Below are 17,504 nucleotides of genomic sequence, written 5' to 3'. Positions count from 1 at the left end.
TATTTTTTCTGTTGAATGCTACCTCATTTCTCTCATTCATTCATTCATTATGGTTTGGAGGTACCTTTACATGAACAAGTTAGAATAGATGTTTCTTTTTTTTTTTTCCTTCATAGAAAACGGTGGACCAAAAAAAATCAGTAAGAACTGTTAGTTTCTATGAAGATTATGATTCTTACTGTACATAGCTCAATGATTTCCACTCAGGCATTGTAACTATATAACCAAAGTGAGTCCATTGCTGAATTTTTATCACAGCTCAATATGCCCCATTAAACTAAGTCTAGAAAAAAAAAATCTCTTAAAAACTTAGAACATTTTGCTTGACACTGACACATTCATAGAGGCATAGCCATACAGTTTGCTCTATTCTATCCAATTCTATCACCCTGCATAGTAATAAAATGTACATTTTAAAAAGGAGTTTAATTTTTTTTTGCCTGTTTATGATTTTTCAAAGAAACTTCAACAGGTCTTATCTATTCTGAATTTCTTTCAAACCAAGATGGACCTGTGACTACTTTCTAGGTACTTATTTGGTTCACATAATATGTTAATTCCCTCAAACTAGTTTTTGCCTGCGTGTGTATGTGTATGTATGTTTGAGATTGTATGGGAAATGGTTTAAGTTTGCCTGAAGTAGATGACATTTGTTCCATATAATTACAAAGAATAGGTCTCATTTCTCTAAGTATGGCTTCAAAGAATGTTAAAAAAAGAATGATGAATTAATAGTTTAACCTTTAAAACATGTGTGTTGTACAGTCTGTAAGGAGGGGCAATCCTATTTCAACCCATGCTCATCCTCCCACCCACCAGCAATGATAATTACATTATCATAGTTTTTTTTACTTCTTCACATGTCCTTGCCACCCTCTCAGATTGACAGTAGTGACTGCGTTTCTCAGGAGTTTTCCAGAGTCCCATACAATCCTGCCCTTTATCCATGCAAAGTGGATGCTCCCTGTAGTGGATAGAATTTTACTACACAGAATTTGGGAGAAGACAAAGAAATATTAAAGACTACTTTTCACCTTAGTTTCTAGTACCTCCTAAAATGATTACAGTACAGCTATGTATTGATGGGGTGCTGTGAAGGTGGAACAAGCTTGGCAAGACTGGGGGAAGAATTGGGGTCAAGGGTTTACCCCTTCTGCCCTTCTTACCTTCACGTGTGTTTCCTCAGTCTCTGAACTCCTGAATGGCCTGAGTTTTGGAAAACTCTGGCACTAGTTAACTGACTGAATGGCCTGAGTTTTGGAAAACTCTGGCACTAGTTAACTGACTGAATGGCCTGAGTTTTGGAAAACTCTGGCACTAGTTAACTGTGCAGGGATAACAGTGAACACAGTCCTCCTATTATTGAGTAAATTCTGGGATAAAACTTGTTTGAATCATTCAGATCTTTTCCCACAACTGCATAACTAAAACAAAAACAAACAAACAAACAAAAAAAACTCAGTGCATAGAAAACAAAGTTTTAAAACTGATCACTATTGGTTACTTTTCATCTTTTCTAAGAAAGACTTCACACCACTCTTGGTTGTGTTTTGCTGGATGGAAAAAAAGAGTCCCTGTGTATAGTGTGTTCAGAGACTCTGGAACCAGACTTGCCAGATTCATATCTTGACTCTGCCACTTAATAGTTTTATGACCTTGCTCAAATTTCCCAGTTTTTCTGGTGTCTTCATCTGGAAATTGGGCATAATGATAGTCTATTTCAAAGGACCATTGTGAGTGTTATGTGGAGTTCAGCGGAAAAGGACAAAGGATTAACAGTTGGTAAGCACTTTCATGGGGATTAAATATTATGCTGCTACTTTACTATTTGAGATTATACAGGGCTCTGTGGGGACAATGTTCTTGCCTTAGAGTTTCCCTTTACTAGCAAGACAGACAGCGGGATCAGTGCACATTGCTTTTTCTGCTGCTTGTTGTATCCCTTTATCAGAGTTCAAATTATGGGGAGAGGAAGAAGCAGTCCTTCCACTATGAAGAAGAGAACAAAGGGAAAGATTGTATTGTATGCTATGGAAACTTTGTACTTGATACAGACATTATAAGATGGAGAGGACTGAGGGATCAGGAAGAATGGAAAAATAGATGTAACACGCAACTCTGTTAATGGTGCTGCTCTCCATTAGCAGGGGAAATAGCCAGAAAGCTGTCAGTGGAGGGTCAGAAAGTGCCTTATAACTAGTAAAACAAAGAGAAAAACCCCAGATACTAAGGGAAACCTGTATCAACCAGTCATTAGATATATTGTTCTGAAGATTTCAAGTGCTCACAGTAGCAGGACTTTATAATACATAGTGCCTTGCCTTTTTCCAATATTAAACAAATGAATCTCAGGCAGTATTGTTTATTTTCATGAAAACCTACTATTATGTCTGGGAAAATAATTTTAATGCATTTATAATGTTCTTCCTCAATGGTGATCAAATACTCTGGTATTTTTTTTTTGATAAGAGTATTTAGTGCACAAACAGGAAACAATTATGAATTATGCTCTGTTTTTATAACACGATAAAGTCACATATGCACCACTTCCTATATACATATTGCTGGTTTTATTGCATTATGTTTTTAGTTTACTAGAGTGGTTATTTGAAAAAACTGCACACTTTTGCTTATAGTACTGAATATTCAACAGGAGTACTTCTGAAATGGCAGAGGCTTAATGACTCATTGAAGTACATAAAAATATACAGTCTAAACAACGACCCATTTTTTGCTGAAAATGTCTTGTCTTTGAGTAATAATTTGCATATTGATTAACAACCTTAGCTTTAAATAGGACACATGGAACTTCTGTGACCTTGTAGCTTAGTTCATCTGTTGGAAAGTGTTGACTAGAAACAAGATGATCCATGGGAATTTTTCTTTTGATCTCAGGAAGTTCTTATCACCGTTTCGAAACTATTGCAACAACAGGCAAACAGCAACTGCAATATAAGCAATCTCAAAGAAAAAAAAAAATTCACTCTGTTGTTGGTGTGCTATGCATGGATGTGACCAAAATAGAAACCTTTCAAATTCACCATGCCCTTTATGATGTTCTCTTGGTCCAGGTGGGCTCCACTGTGAAAAGTCATGCATCAATCTGAGTGCTAACTGCATTATGCAAATGTTTGTTTCTTCTACATATTTTCACTTTATGAAAAAGCAAACTGAAAGTAATGGAACAGAAATTGTGTTGTATCACATACTGTAATTTGTTGGCACTATCAACCAATGTTAATGCATTACTTTTGCTGAATCTTATCGTAATGACTTGACACAAGGAGCTTGCCTAGTGAACTTCCGCAGAAATAAGAAATCAATTCTTTATATCCTTTAAAGGCAAGGCAGAGCTTTAAGCCCTCCTTTTTAGCTCCACCAAAATGTCAAATAGACAAGTTGTTAAGAAATCAAGTAATTTGTTTTAGATAGAAGAAAATTAGAACACACATATTTATTCATATATTTTTCTAGTTATGCTAAAATGACATTCTTGGAGTGACACTTCCAGAATGTCACTTTTGGAAGTGGAACTTTTTTCTTTATGGTAATAAAAGGCTTCGTTAAAAGATAAAGAAAATGATTTTATTTAAGAAAACAGGAGAACCTCCTGCTGTTTTATTTTGCGTCTTGCTGTATTTACAATTGTGTTTCAGTACTGTTATTAAAATATTTTCTGATTGTTATTGCTCTATTTTTCTAGTTGGTATCCAGCTACCACTTCAAGTCCAACTCACATTTACTCAAAAATCAAACTGGTTATTACCTCACATCACCTTTTCTAAAAACATCTTTGATTTTAATGACAGTAAATGGAGTCTCATTTTTACCCATTGGAAACAACTAGAAAATGCATCCAGCAAAGACAAAGACACAGTTTTGGATCCCACAGTTGCCTGTTGTCTGTTGCCTGTTGCCAGTTGAGGGTACTGAGCCTGAAACTGGCTCTTTTTCCAGAAAGGAGAGCATTAGGTGTGAAGGTGTTAGAGATGGACTGGTGACACTGAGATCTAATGAATACAGAATCTGCAAGAGGGGGCATAAACCTCATATGTGAGTCTAAGCTTAATTTAAAGACTTATTTCTGTACTACCTGTAGACAACTTGTTCACTTCTGCATCTGTCTGTGACCCTTAAGAGATCATCCAGGCTTACAGACCAATTATTATGCTTCCTCCTCCGCTAAGCCCTTTCATATATTTTTAAGGATATATGGATCTCAGGTCAGTTAGGTCCTCAGGTGACATTTGCAATTTCTGGAGACATTTTGGTCCTTCTTACATGGGAGTTCTGCCATCTAGGGTCCTGACTAGAGAAACAGTGTCCCCCAAAGAGAACAAATAATGATCCCACTTAAATTACTATGGTGCTAAGATTGAGAAATTTGCTTTAGGGTAGCCGGGTGGTAGAGCACCCAGTTAAGTGTACATAGTACTCAGCACAAGGACCCACTCAAGATCCAGGTTCAAACCCCTGGCTCCTCACCTTCAGGGGGATGCTTCACAAGTGGTGAAGTAGGTCTGCAGGTGTCTTATCTTTCTCTCTCCCTCTTTATCTGCACCTCCCCTCTCAGTTTCTCTATCCTATCCAATAAAAGGGAAAAAATGGCTTCCAGGAGCAGTGGATTTGTAGTGCTGGCACCAAGCTCCAGCAATCATTCTGGAGGAAAAAAAAAATAAAGAGAAATCCTGTTTTAGGAGAATGTACTTCACACATTTTTCACTTTTAATTATAGCTTTCTTTTTTTTTCTTTTTTTAAAATTTTTTATTTAAGAAAGGATTAATGAACAAAAACATAAGGTAGGAGGGGTACAACTCCACACAATTCCCACCACCCAATTTCCATAACCCACCCCCTCCCATGATAGCTTTCCCATTCTCTAGCCCTCTGGGAGCATGGACCCAGGGTCGTTGAAGGTTGCAGAAGGTAGAAGGTCTGTCTTTCTTTATGATACTTATTTAAGTTATGTTTATTTAATTTTATTAGAGTATAAACTCCTTGAGGGAGGGAACCATCAATTTGTGTATTTCTCCTCATCAACACTCAAAAATGAATGACTAAGGGATACAGATGTATCATGGAACTTAGAGTAAAAAAACAACTTAGTGGCAGCATACTTTAACATTTAAAAAAATTATCAAATTCAGAGGATATTATATTTCTACTTTTTGTTTTGTAATAGGATATAAAGTTTGGAAAAGATAGTAATTGTAATCCAGCCCAACTGCTGTTTTTAGCCAGGGAATACTTTTTGATTTCCTAAATACTGAATTGAAATTCAATTGCAATCATCCTCAGGTGCCAGACTGTGAAATTGGTATTTTCTCATTTAGACATTATCAGAATGTATGTTGGCCCTCTGTGCATAGATATATACTGTGTGTATGAATCCATTAAGAATATTAATTGCATAAAAAGTCATAAGATGTTCTCTAGAGTTCCTTTCAATCCTGAGAATTGGTGGTTTAAGTGGATAGTTTTACAAATATATTTGTTTACTATGTAAGAAAAAGAGAATGCATGAATGATTCTTCAGCATAAATATTTGTTTTATTAATTTCTCATTATCTCAGAGGTATTGAGATCTTCTATATCTAACAAAGCCCTTGACATTAATTATTTAATAGCAAGGACATCTTTCCTTTTTTTTTTTTCTTTTGCTTAGTCATTCACATTTAAATTGCAAAGTTTTTATTGGCACTTGTAGACCTTGCCCTTAATATCTCTCTATATAATCAGTTAGATTATAAAGACCATAGGACAAAAATGGTTATATCTTTTTTTTTTTTTTAAATCTACTGTTTAATCTGTGGAAAGCTCACACATACCAAACATTTGTTTCTTCAGTGACTGGGGTTGGAGTACTCAGGTACTTGGAGGTAAAATTATGTATAAAATCCCATAGGTATCTTCTAAATAGCATCAGCAGAAGGATATCAGGTTCAGTGAACATTTTAATTAATAAGATTCTTAAGATTTGATAACATTAAGTAAGACAACACAATGAAGAAATTATGAATGAGTGCATCTTACTGAAAGGTATTGACATTTCATTAAACAAAGACTACTTTTCTACCAGTAAAAAGTAGTAAGGAAAACATCAGTACAATGTTGACACACTTAGAAAGAAGAAATATTAGTGGCAGTAGAATTAAACATATTTTATAAATTATAGCTAAAGATTATTTTTACTGTTTTTTAAATGCTTGTAATTTATTCAGGAATAGAACATGTGAATTCCAAACTTAGATTTACATTAACTACTTGTGTTAACTTTTACAAATTACTTAATCTTAGTAGAACTATTGTTTTTTAAGATATTTTTGAACTTTATTTAATTTGAGAAATTGAGAGGGAAAGGGAGTCGAGAAGGAGAGATAGAGAGACAACTGTAGCACTGCTTCACCACTTCAAAAGCTTTCTTCCTGCAGGTGGGGACTGGGAGGTTGAACTAGGGTCCTTGCATATGGCAAGTGTACCACCTTCTAGCCCCGAACTAATTTCCAGTATATAAATTTATGAGAGCTTGGCATTTACTTCTAATATTGCTTCCAATTTCAATCTTATTTTTGTTGAAGACTTAAAATCTACCCACCTTATTTTATCTCATTTCATCATCTAGATACATTTGTACGGAAAGCCTGGATAACGTTATTATTTTTCCATTTACTAATGATAAAGTAGCCCCAGGCAGTTAAATAATTTCCCCAAAATTTGTATCATCCTAGTACTGTTTCCAAGATAACTCTTAAAAACCCTTTCTGTGAAAGTAAATATACAATTAATCTGAAAAATTGTCATATTTTTCCGTATATTAAGTATAAGCTTTTAAAAAAGTACACCTTGATGATTAATGTCCGCTTCATAGTTTAAAATGGTATGAACATTTATACCTCATGGTTTGAGCCAGGAATAATCAATAAGATTCAGTACACATGTCAACTCCTGTTGATCCGTAGTAACTCCCTGAGGTGCTGTGTTGAGAATAATTTTGAGGTCAAGTTCAGAATCACTGGAAATGTGTACTATGTTAGATTAACCACGTACACTGTGGTGGATGGAGAGATGATGATGGTTGTAGAATTATTCGTGAGGGCCAGAGCCTCTTAAGGAATTTTTTTTTTTTTTTGGCCTCCATGGTTATCTGCTGGGGCTCAGTGACAGCACTAGAAATCCACTGCACCCAGAGACCCATTTTTCCATTTTTTATTGGATAGGACAGAGAGAAATTAAGAGGATGGGGAAAATAGAGAGGGGAGAGAAAGATAGACACCTGCAGATGCGCTTCACTATTTGTGATGTGATTCACTTGCAGGTGGGCATTTGGGGTCTCCAACCAGGATCTTTGTGTGGGTCCTTGAGCTTCCTACTATGTGCGTTTAACCTAGTGCACTACTGCCGCCCTCCCCCAGGAATTTCTTTAGAACTTAAAAGTTTTTATGCATAGTGACCACTATTTTTTTTAAATAAAAGAATGTTCTACTTAAGGTACTTGATTTGACTGTTTTCATGTTAATTTCAAGTGGTAAAAGAATATAGAGGTTACTTGTTAAAAATTTTTAAATTAAGGGTAAATGGTTTATAGTACGGTTGTTGACATATGGGTAAAATTTCTTATTTCACCATGATAAGTGTCTGCAAGACACTCTCACTGCCAGCCTAGATCTTATTCTACCACCATGCACCAAGACCCCAAAGTACCCCTTTCCTCCAGTCTACTCTCTACTCTCCCTTCACCCTAGAGTCCTTCGCTTTGATGCACTACACCAAACCCAGTTCAGGTTCTATTTTGTGTTACCCCTTTCTGTTCCTGTTTGTTAACTGCCTTGAGATAATTTCATACTCATTTTCCCATTTCTGACTTATCTCACTTAACATTATTCCTTCAAGCTCCATCCAAGTTGAGGTTAAGAGTCCCACCCTACTAGGGAAAGAGAGAGGCAGGCTGGGAGTATGGATTGACCAGCCAATGCCCATATCCAGTGCGGAAGCAATTAAGAAGCCAGACCTTCCACCTTCTGCATTCCACAGTGACCTTGGGTCCTTACTCCCATAGGGATAAAGAATAGGAAAGCTATCAGGGGAGAGGATGGGATATGGAGTTCTGGTGGTGGGAATTGTGTGGAGTTGTACCCTTCCTATCTTATGGTTTTGTCAATGTTTCCTATATATATATATATATATATAGCAACTTCCTTATTCTTTATAGCTGGTGGTATATCACAACTTTCTCATCCACTCACCTGTTGTTGGACACCTAGATTGCTTTCAAGTTTGTACTATTACAAATTGTTCTGTTATGAATATAGGATTACCTCTCTTTGGATAGGTGTGTTTGTTTCCATAGTTTATATTCTTAGAAGAGGAATTGATGGGACATATAGTAGGCCCATTTCTAGCATTCTGAGAATTCTCCAGACTGCTTTCCATAAGAGCTAGATTTATACTTCTCACAGCAGTGTAGAAGTGTAAGTCTTTATGCCCACAACCTCTTCAATATTTGTTGTTACTGTTTTTTCTGATGTATGACATTCTCACTGGAGTGAGGTGCTATTTTATTGTTGTCTTTACTCATTTTTTTTCTCTGATAATCAATGTCTTTGAGCTTTTTTCCACATGTCTGTATTCTCTTGGATCTCCACTTTGGTGAATATCCTGTACATATCTTCTTTCTACTTTTGGATGGGGTCATTTGTTGCTGAGTTTGTTGAGCTCTTTATATATTTTGGTTGTTGGTCTTTTGTCTGATATATGGTATATAAGCTCTTCATTCTACAAGGAGTCTCTGTTTGGGTGTCAATTCCTTTTGCTGTGCAGAAGCGTTTCAATTTGATGTAGTCTCATTGGCTTATGTTTATTTTTTTTTTTCCTTCCAAATGACTTGAGTCATTAAAGATGCTTTTAAAACTTAGATTGGAAAGAGTTTTGCTGATGTTTTCCTCTAAGTATTTGATGGTTTCTGGTTTAACATTTAATTTCCTGATCCATTTGGAGTTAACTCTTGTGTGATGAGATGAAGTGGTTCAGTTTCATTCTTCTGCATGTTTCTATCAATTTTTCCTAACACCACTGCTGAACTTTCCTTTTTCTATTTAATATTTTGGATCCCTTAGTCAAAAGTTAGATGTCCATAGGTGTGGGAGCTTATTTCCTGGTTAAAATTTCAGTTTTATCTAAAGACTTGTATGTATGTGGGAGACTTATCTTACACTCGGACCAGGTGTGTGGCAAAGCAGGTGCCTCCCAGAGTGAAATAAATAAGTAAATATATATGTACATAGTTTAACATTTATACATTTACTATATATATATATATGTATATATATATTGATTATACTTGATTATTTCCTTTTAAATTATGAACAATTGCAACTTTGGGAAACTTAGTAATTTTCCAAAACAGTGAGACTAATAATGTTGTAGAACCAGAATTCAGATAAAATTTTGTCAGACATTAACTTTTTTACAAAATTTGGTTGGGTGTTGCTGTAATTTGATGACAACTCTTAGATTTTTGGCTTCATAATCTTTACTTTTTGTATAGCTTCAGGGAAGGAATTGAGGAACCCTAAAGGAGAACCATTATTTCCCACTGCCAATAAAATGCCAATGAGTTGTTTTTCTATAAAGGGTAATGTTTCATCTGTCAAGTACTGCTTTGGGTTTAAAAAATTATTTTAATCAAAACAAAAAAATCCCAAAGAATATTTATTATTGGAAAATACATATGAATTGTTCTTTTATATACTATTCACACACTTAAGTTTGGTTCAGAAAACTATATCTTGCAATTTACAGACATAGGTTATTTTATCCATAGATGTATGTAGTGAAATGGTCATAACTTTACTCAAATTACAAAGGTATTCAAGAATGTCATTTTCTTTTTTGGCAGGTTCCTCGGTGTTACTCAGTTTTCCCCTACACATGCCAGAAAGGCATTTCCTTGTTTTGATGAACCCATCTACAAGGCTACTTTCAAAATCAGCATCAAGCATCAAGCAACCTATTTATCTTTATCCAATATGCCAGTGGAAACTTCTGTGTTTGAGGAAGATGGATGGGTAACAGATCACTTTTCACAGACCCCACTCATGTCTACATATTTTTTGGCCTGGGCAATCTGCAACTTCACATACAGAGAAACTATCACCAAGAGTGGGGTTGTAGTAAGTATTTTAAATTTAATGATGTTTGGATAAAGTACATTCTTGAATCTGATTTCTTGGTCAATAGTGAACAGTGAATGATTTTTAACTTCTCCATAGTTTGTATATCTATTTTTTTTCCCTTTACCTTTAGGGTTGGAAAGGTCATTATTATTATTTTTTTTTTGTTCTGTTTTGTTTCAGAGAGTGAGAGAAGTCTCTTCTATACCTGCCTCCCTAAGTCCTTATCTCCCTAACTTCTCCCTTCTTCCCTCCTACCCCCACACACTATTTCTATTCTCCTGGATATCTCTGGAACAGCTATTTTTTTATTTGTAGAAGTTGCTGGTTTTTATTTCTGTGACTGGGAAAGTTATTTATTGTGAAATATTTGAACTACACTGAAAACACACAAGATATAGCAAACTCCACATGCGCACTAGTTATCTCAATAGCTTTTAAAAATTGTACCTTTGCTTAGTCTAATTTTTTAAAAAAAATTTTTACATCTATTTATTTATTTATCCACTTTTGTTGCCCTTGTTGTTTTACTGTTATAGTTGTTATTGATGTCGTTGTTGTTGGATATGACAGAGAGAAATGGAGAGAGGAGGGGAAGACAGAGGGGGGAGAGAAAGACACCTGCAGACCTGCTTCACTGCCTGGGAAGTGACTCCCCGGCAGGTGGGGAGCCAGGGGCTCAAACTGGGATCCTCAAGCCGGTCCTTGCGCTTTGCACCATGTGCGCTTAACCCGTTGCACTCCCGCCGGACTCCCTAGTCTAATTTTTAAAAAGTAAGACGGGGCTGAGAGTTGAGCACCTGGGTCTGAGTCCTGGTTACTACATGGGAACACTTGCAGCAAGGAAGCTTCTTGAGCATACAAGTGGGATTACAGTGTTTTTTTCTGTCTCTCTCCATATCTGTCTCTTACCCTCCACCTAAGCAAAAATGGTTGTCAGGAGTGGTGTAGTCATGCTGGTGCTATATGACAGCGTTAAGCTTGGTAACGAAAAATAAATAAACAAATGAAATTTTAAAAACAATAGTAAAACACTTTGGCGAGTCGAAGCCCTCTGTATACCCTACCTGATTACATTGCCTTACTCTTTCTTCAAGCTACTGCCCTGAATGTGGTGTTTGCCATTGTCCACACATTTCCATATACTTATTAAGCATCTGTATACATATCTATATTTACTATATATGCTTTAAATTTTACCTAAATGACTTTATACTATATATACTACTATAAATTGTTCTTCTTGTATTCTTACTAGTAATTTAACAGTGATTTACAACATTGTGAGATAATAGGGATATAGTTCTATACCCCTTCCATTGCCAAAATTCTGGGTCCCTCTTACAAAACCACATAGTTCTCCCAAGGTCTTAGATATGGGTTGGCAACATTTGTATATGTATTTTTTTTCAAGTTTATATGTTTTAGTTCTCTATATTCCACATAGGAGTGAAGTGAAATCATCTAGTGGCTGTCCTTTGCTTCCTCATTTCACTAAGGATAATCATCACCAGTTTCATCACCCCCACCCCCCAAAGGATACAATACAGTCTTTTAAAATCTGCAACTTGTTTTTTAATTAATTTTTTTTTTTTTGCCTAGGACTATGTTTTTATGGTTTATCTGAAAAGAAGAGTTTAATGGATTTATCGACATTTGCAATTCTTCTACACATGAACATTTTACTTGTTCTGATTGTCAGTGAAGCTTCTCCCATGCAAGTGGGGACCAGGGGTTTGAACCTGGGTCCTTGTGCACTGCAATGTGTACACTTAACTAGGTGCACCACAGCCTGGCCTCTGTTTTAAATTTATAATGAGATTTCAAGGAAATCTCGTTAGCTGCCATTTGTGATACCACAGCATTCTAAGCACTTTTTTTTTTTTTTTTCCTCCAGGGTTATTGCTGGGCTCGGTGCCTGCACCATGAATCCACCGCTCTTGGAGGCCATTTTTTCCCCCCTTTTGTTGCCCTTGTTGTAGCTTCGTTGTGGTTATTATTATTATTATTGCCCTTGTTGACACAATTCGTTGTTGGATAGGACAGAGAGAAATGGAGAGAGGAGGGGAAGACAGAGAAGGGGAGAGAAAGATAGACACCTGCAGACCTGCTTCACCGCCTGTGAAGCGACTCCCCTGCAGGTGGGGAGCTAGGGGCTCGAACCGGGATCCTTATGCCGGTCCCTGCGCTTTGTGCCACATGCGCTTAACCCATTGCGCCACCGCCCGACCCCCTCTAAGCACTTTGAACATGCTACTGCATTCAGGCCAAGTCAGGTGTGCTAGGTATTAATCTCCTCCTCCTTTCAATGGTTTACACAATCATTTATTATAATTTTTATATCATCCCTAAAGTAAGATATTATGACTGCATTTTATGCAGTGAGTGAAGTAAACTGAAGTTTAAGGTTTGAACTTTCCTAGGGTCAAAGAGTAAGAGCAAAACCAAACTATTAGTTAGATTGCAATTTTTGGGCTTTGCTCACTGTGTCCTAGGAGTTCTTAATTCATAAGTTTACCAGTTCACCTGCATGTAAGATAATTCAAATAATCACTCTTCTCAGTTAGCGGCCAGAGAATTTAGTGTTGTTTAGGCATAAGAAAAGAAGTGAATAGGAAACCACATTCTTACTTTATAGGGAATTGACAGCTCTCCAATAACCTAAAGTTTGAAAAATAGGTCTGGTTACAAAATTTTCGTTATTTTCAGTTTAAATCACTATGGAACCTATTGAGAAAATAAATCTGTCTGCATGTCTAATTAATTCTATTACTGAAGAACTATGATAGTGGATTCATCTACATAATGATTTAAATAATGTCCAAAATGCTGATTGTAGAGGTCTAGAAGACATTATACTCATTTGGACCTAAACTCATTTGACATGTCGAATTCCTCTAATGTTTGTTGATATCTCTTATGGATATTGCAAGATCATATGCATTAGAACGTACACAGGAAAGAAACAAGACATCTCACTTTCTTTTATGATGATTGATTTGCTGAGTGTCAGCTATCACCATGGGGTACACTGGACTTGTGTCTGTAGCATGTTTTATGTTTTGTATCTTAATGTTTTTAACCTTGTATGCTTATTGTTGCAAAGTGATCTATTTTCAAAACCAATCATACTAATTACTTGGATGACTTTTATTAGCATTAGGAATCTAAATAATTATTAAATATTAAAGTTTTCCTACTTAATGATTTTTTAAAAAGATTTTATTTATTTATGAGAAAGATAGGAGGAGAGAGAAAGAACCAGACATCACTCTGTCACATGTGCTGCTGGGGATCGAACTCGGGACCTCATGCTTGAGAGTCCAAAGCTTTTACCACTGAGCAACTTCCCGGACCACTACTTAATGCTTTTTAAGTAGAGAAGATAAAGCATATTTCTGAAGAACATCCAAAGGTCAACTGAAGTAAAATTTTAGATAATCTGATCCACAACTACTAAGAACATTAAGAAATGAAGTAAAATGGCTATTGAGAGGCCTTATTTGTCAACTGTGGAAATATATTTTAAAATCTGACTCTATCACTCCTTGGAAATCCAATCTGTTTTCTTTACACTGCCTTTCCTCTTTATTATTGGGAGCACATGGGAATGACATTTGTGAACTCGTAGCAGCTGGAAGGAATGGAAGTACAGCTTTAGAATCTTGGATGTGGTTGGTGTGAACTTCTGGTGGTCATTTTTGGGTCAGAAATTGAAGCAATTTCTTTTTGACTATGAGAGAGTCACTTGAATAGCATACTCATACTCAGGAGAATTATAGCTGTGTTTCAGGTGTGCATATTTGCAGCGCTGGCATTATTTATCAAGTATATATTATAGTATATACCTATACTTCGTAAGGTATTACGCTAAGTAATTAAAAAGCAAAAGTGTCTAAGATCCTTCTAGTACAGCAATTGCAAATGCAGGTTTTAGATTGAATCTGAGTTTGCAGACATGTTTTGTTTACCATCTTCAAAATGGCAAAACATTTTCTAATTAGTTGTCAACATTTAGAAATTGGGAGATTGAATATAAAATTGTTTATGTATATCATCTCTTGAAAAATTGGAGACCCTGTTAATCTGGGCCTACATTCCCAATTGGCAATTAAAAAAAAACTTTATTCCTTTAACAAAGGGATTAAGTTTCCTGCTGTCAGGAAACTTAAATTTTAATGGGGACAGTGACAGTGAAGAAATAAACAAATATGCATATTTGTCAGTTGGTGATCTGTGCTATGACGATCAGTGTAACTTAACCCAGACCACTTTTGCTCTTTTCCACCCAGTCCAATTCACTGTTGTATATTACCTGCTTTTGTTCTGAAGACATTTAGATTTTTAACTCTTTTTTTAAAGAACATAATTAAAGATGGTCAGAAGAGTATGCATTGAAAAAGCTAATAATTCACTAATTGCGAATTAGTGATATAAACATTTGCTAACTGTCAAGTGAAAGCAGTAGAAAATGAGTTCAAGATTGGTTAGAGGAAGGATAAATTGCAAAATATTGGAGTCTAAGCATCATGGAGATAGGATGTAAAGTTAATCGAATGGTGTTTGGTTTTAGAGAAGCAGAGGATGTGGTTATATAATCCTTTGCTGGGGAAATGTTAATATGACCAAACAAAGAGGTAGGGACATTTATGGGAGCTAGTGTAGCATTATAGTTATAAATGTGGCTTTTAAAATTAAATACGTTTGCAGGGGCCAGGCAGTGGCATACTTGGTTGAGCACACATGGTACAATACACGAGGATCTAAGTTCATGTCCCCCGTCACCCATGTCCCCACCTACAGAGGGGATGATTCATGAGTGGTAAAGCAGTGCTTCAGTTGTCTCTCATCTCTCTTTCTCTGTTTACTTCCCCTTCTCACTCAGTTTCTCTTTGTTTAATAATAATACATTAAGAAACTATTTAAAATTAAGTTTGCTTTAGAAATTTTGTTGTTTTTCTCTATGACCTTAATTAAGTATATAACTTCTTTCTATCCTTGTTTAAGAACAAAGTGTGAAGTTCTTTTTGAAAAATAATAATGTTTTAGTTAATATCATGGAATAACGAGCATCAGACAATTCTAGAATTTGGTGGCATAAAATAACCATTTGTAATACTCAAAGCTTGAGTGCATCACAACTTTAAAAAGGCACAGTGGGGACACTTTGTCTTACTCAGTGATATCTGAAACCTCAGGTATGTAGGGACACATGATGATTGGAGGGTTCCTGACAGCTGAAGATGGAATTCTTTGGACTATCTTCACTAATGTGTCTGGTGGTTGTTTTGTCAATCTTCTCGGATATTAGCTGGGACTACTGAGCATAACCTCTGCAAATCATCTTTGCTTGCAACTTGGGCTTGCTCAAAGCACGGCCGCCTGAAGGTTGGTTTTCTTATTTGGTAACTCCAAAGTGAGTGTCCCAAAAGAACTAGGTGCAAGATGCATGCCCTTTATTGTCTTATCTTCTGAAGTCATACAGTGTGAGGTAGAGAGCTACTGGCACTTTGGTGGTGTCTATTATGTGGTTATGCATTTGAAGAGGTGTGAACCTTTACTCCTGAAACACATGCAGTGTTGTAAACCAATGCTATTTCAACAAAAATATTATATGTTATTTTCCTTTTACTTGAAATCAGTTTCAATTGATTTTATTGAGTAAGAAACCACTCTCAAGCTTAGCATGAAAAATGACCAGTTTTGATGCTCATGCTTTCTGTGACCAAGAGTTTGGACAGTAATGAATGGGGAACTGCTTATCTTTGCTTTGTGGTGACTCAGCTAAGAAAGCTCAATCACTGGGGTGACTTGACACTGGGGGTCAGAACTTATCTAAATGTCCTGAGGTTAGGTGTTGTTTGCATCTTTAGATGGAGTTCTCATCTGGAGCATCTGTACATAGTTTCTCCACATGGTATGAATTTTTTTTCTTTTCCTTTTTTTTTAATTTATAAAAAGAGACATTGACAAAACCATAGGATAAGAGGGGTATAACTCCACACAGTTCCCACCACCAGAACTCCGTATCCCATCCCCTCCCCTGATAGCTTTACTATTCTTTAACCCTTTGGGAGTATGGACCCAAGGTCATTGTGGAATGCAGAAGGTGGAAGGTCTGGCTTCTGTAATTGCTTCCTCGATGAACATGGGCATTGACTGGTTGATCCATATTCCCAGCCTGCCTCTCTCTTTTCCTAGTAGGGTGGAGCTCTGGAGAAGCGGAGCTCCAGGACACATTGCTGGGGTTACCTGTTGGTATGCTTCTAATTCTGCTTCTAAAAACCCCTTCTGTTTCATTTGGTTTAATCCCCCCTGCTTAACACTGTATCTATTTACATAACCACTGTTAACTAAGCACCACCCTCCCTCCAGGGCATTGGTGGATAAGTGGTAGAATTCTTGCCTGCTCCGCCCCCTCTCCTTGTCACACCCTGATTTTCACCAATCTCTTTTTGCTCCACCCTCTCTACGTCACATCCTGTTTACACCCTACTTGGCAAGTATATATAAGGACAGGATTGTGTTTTTTAGTTTAGTTTAGATGGCTTAGATTGTGCTGCGCTCCACATGAATAAAGACTGATCTGTGTACCACTCAGCCATGAGTCCCTGGTGGTCTGTCTCCCGCCCTCGAAGCTAGCCAGCCCAGCAGTTGCCTGTCCAGGGAAGTCTGGTTGGCATCATGCTAGCATCTGGAGCCTGGTGGCTGAAAAGAGAGTTAACATACAAAGCCAAACAAATTGTTGAACAATCATAGACCTAAAGGCTGGAATAGTGCAGATGAAGAGTTGGGGGTTGTCTCCGTTTTGAAGATAGCTAGTAGGCATATTTTAGTTATGTTCCTAAGGGCCTGTGGCTATACTAGTTTTTTTTTTTTCCCCTGAGCCTGATATCTCGTATGCAGTTGGATCCAAGTTATTGTCTGGGGAGATGATGTCATGGCTGGAAATGGAACAGAAAGCTGGATCAGAGAAGAGAGTAGCTCCTTAATATGGGAAAAGGGGTATAAATATTGTTGACTGTAAACCCTATCGATTTGATGTGATCTGGGGCCCAATTCAGTTTAGGAGCCTATGTGACCTTTGCATTCCTGTAGAAACAGACACAAAGGGTCTGTTTTGTTGTTCCTGATAGAGTTGACCAGTAACAATGGAGAGAAGGATTTATTTGAGGTCTATGCCCATCATGTCTCTTTGTGAATCTCAGGACTCCCGGAATAGGGCCCCAGCTGATGGGGTGGCCTGATAGTAACTAAAGAGTCATCATTAAAGTGTGCCTGTCTCTTGCCCTTATTCAGCTTTTGCAGTCCTTGCTTTGATAAGATAGCTTTGG

General features: G+C 36.8%; 1 protein-coding gene across 1 annotated transcript in view; it reads left to right on the top strand.

The window, feature by feature from the left end:
- LOC132539347 (thyrotropin-releasing hormone-degrading ectoenzyme-like) overlaps positions 1-17,504 on the top strand; it is a 271,667-nt gene that overhangs the window by 4,822 nt on the left and 249,341 nt on the right. Inside the window, exon 2 of the mRNA XM_060193519.1 lies at positions 9,897-10,170. Coding sequence (XP_060049502.1) covers positions 9,897-10,170 — 274 coding nt within the window. The remainder of the gene's footprint in view (positions 1-9,896; positions 10,171-17,504) is intronic.

The sequence above is a fragment of the Erinaceus europaeus genome, chromosome 7, assembly GCF_950295315.1.
Source record: "Erinaceus europaeus chromosome 7, mEriEur2.1, whole genome shotgun sequence".
Classification (NCBI taxonomy): domain Eukaryota; kingdom Metazoa; phylum Chordata; class Mammalia; order Eulipotyphla; family Erinaceidae; genus Erinaceus; species Erinaceus europaeus.
The sequence above is the reverse complement of the archived record's forward strand: the minus strand, read 5'-3'. Positions and strand labels throughout refer to the sequence as shown.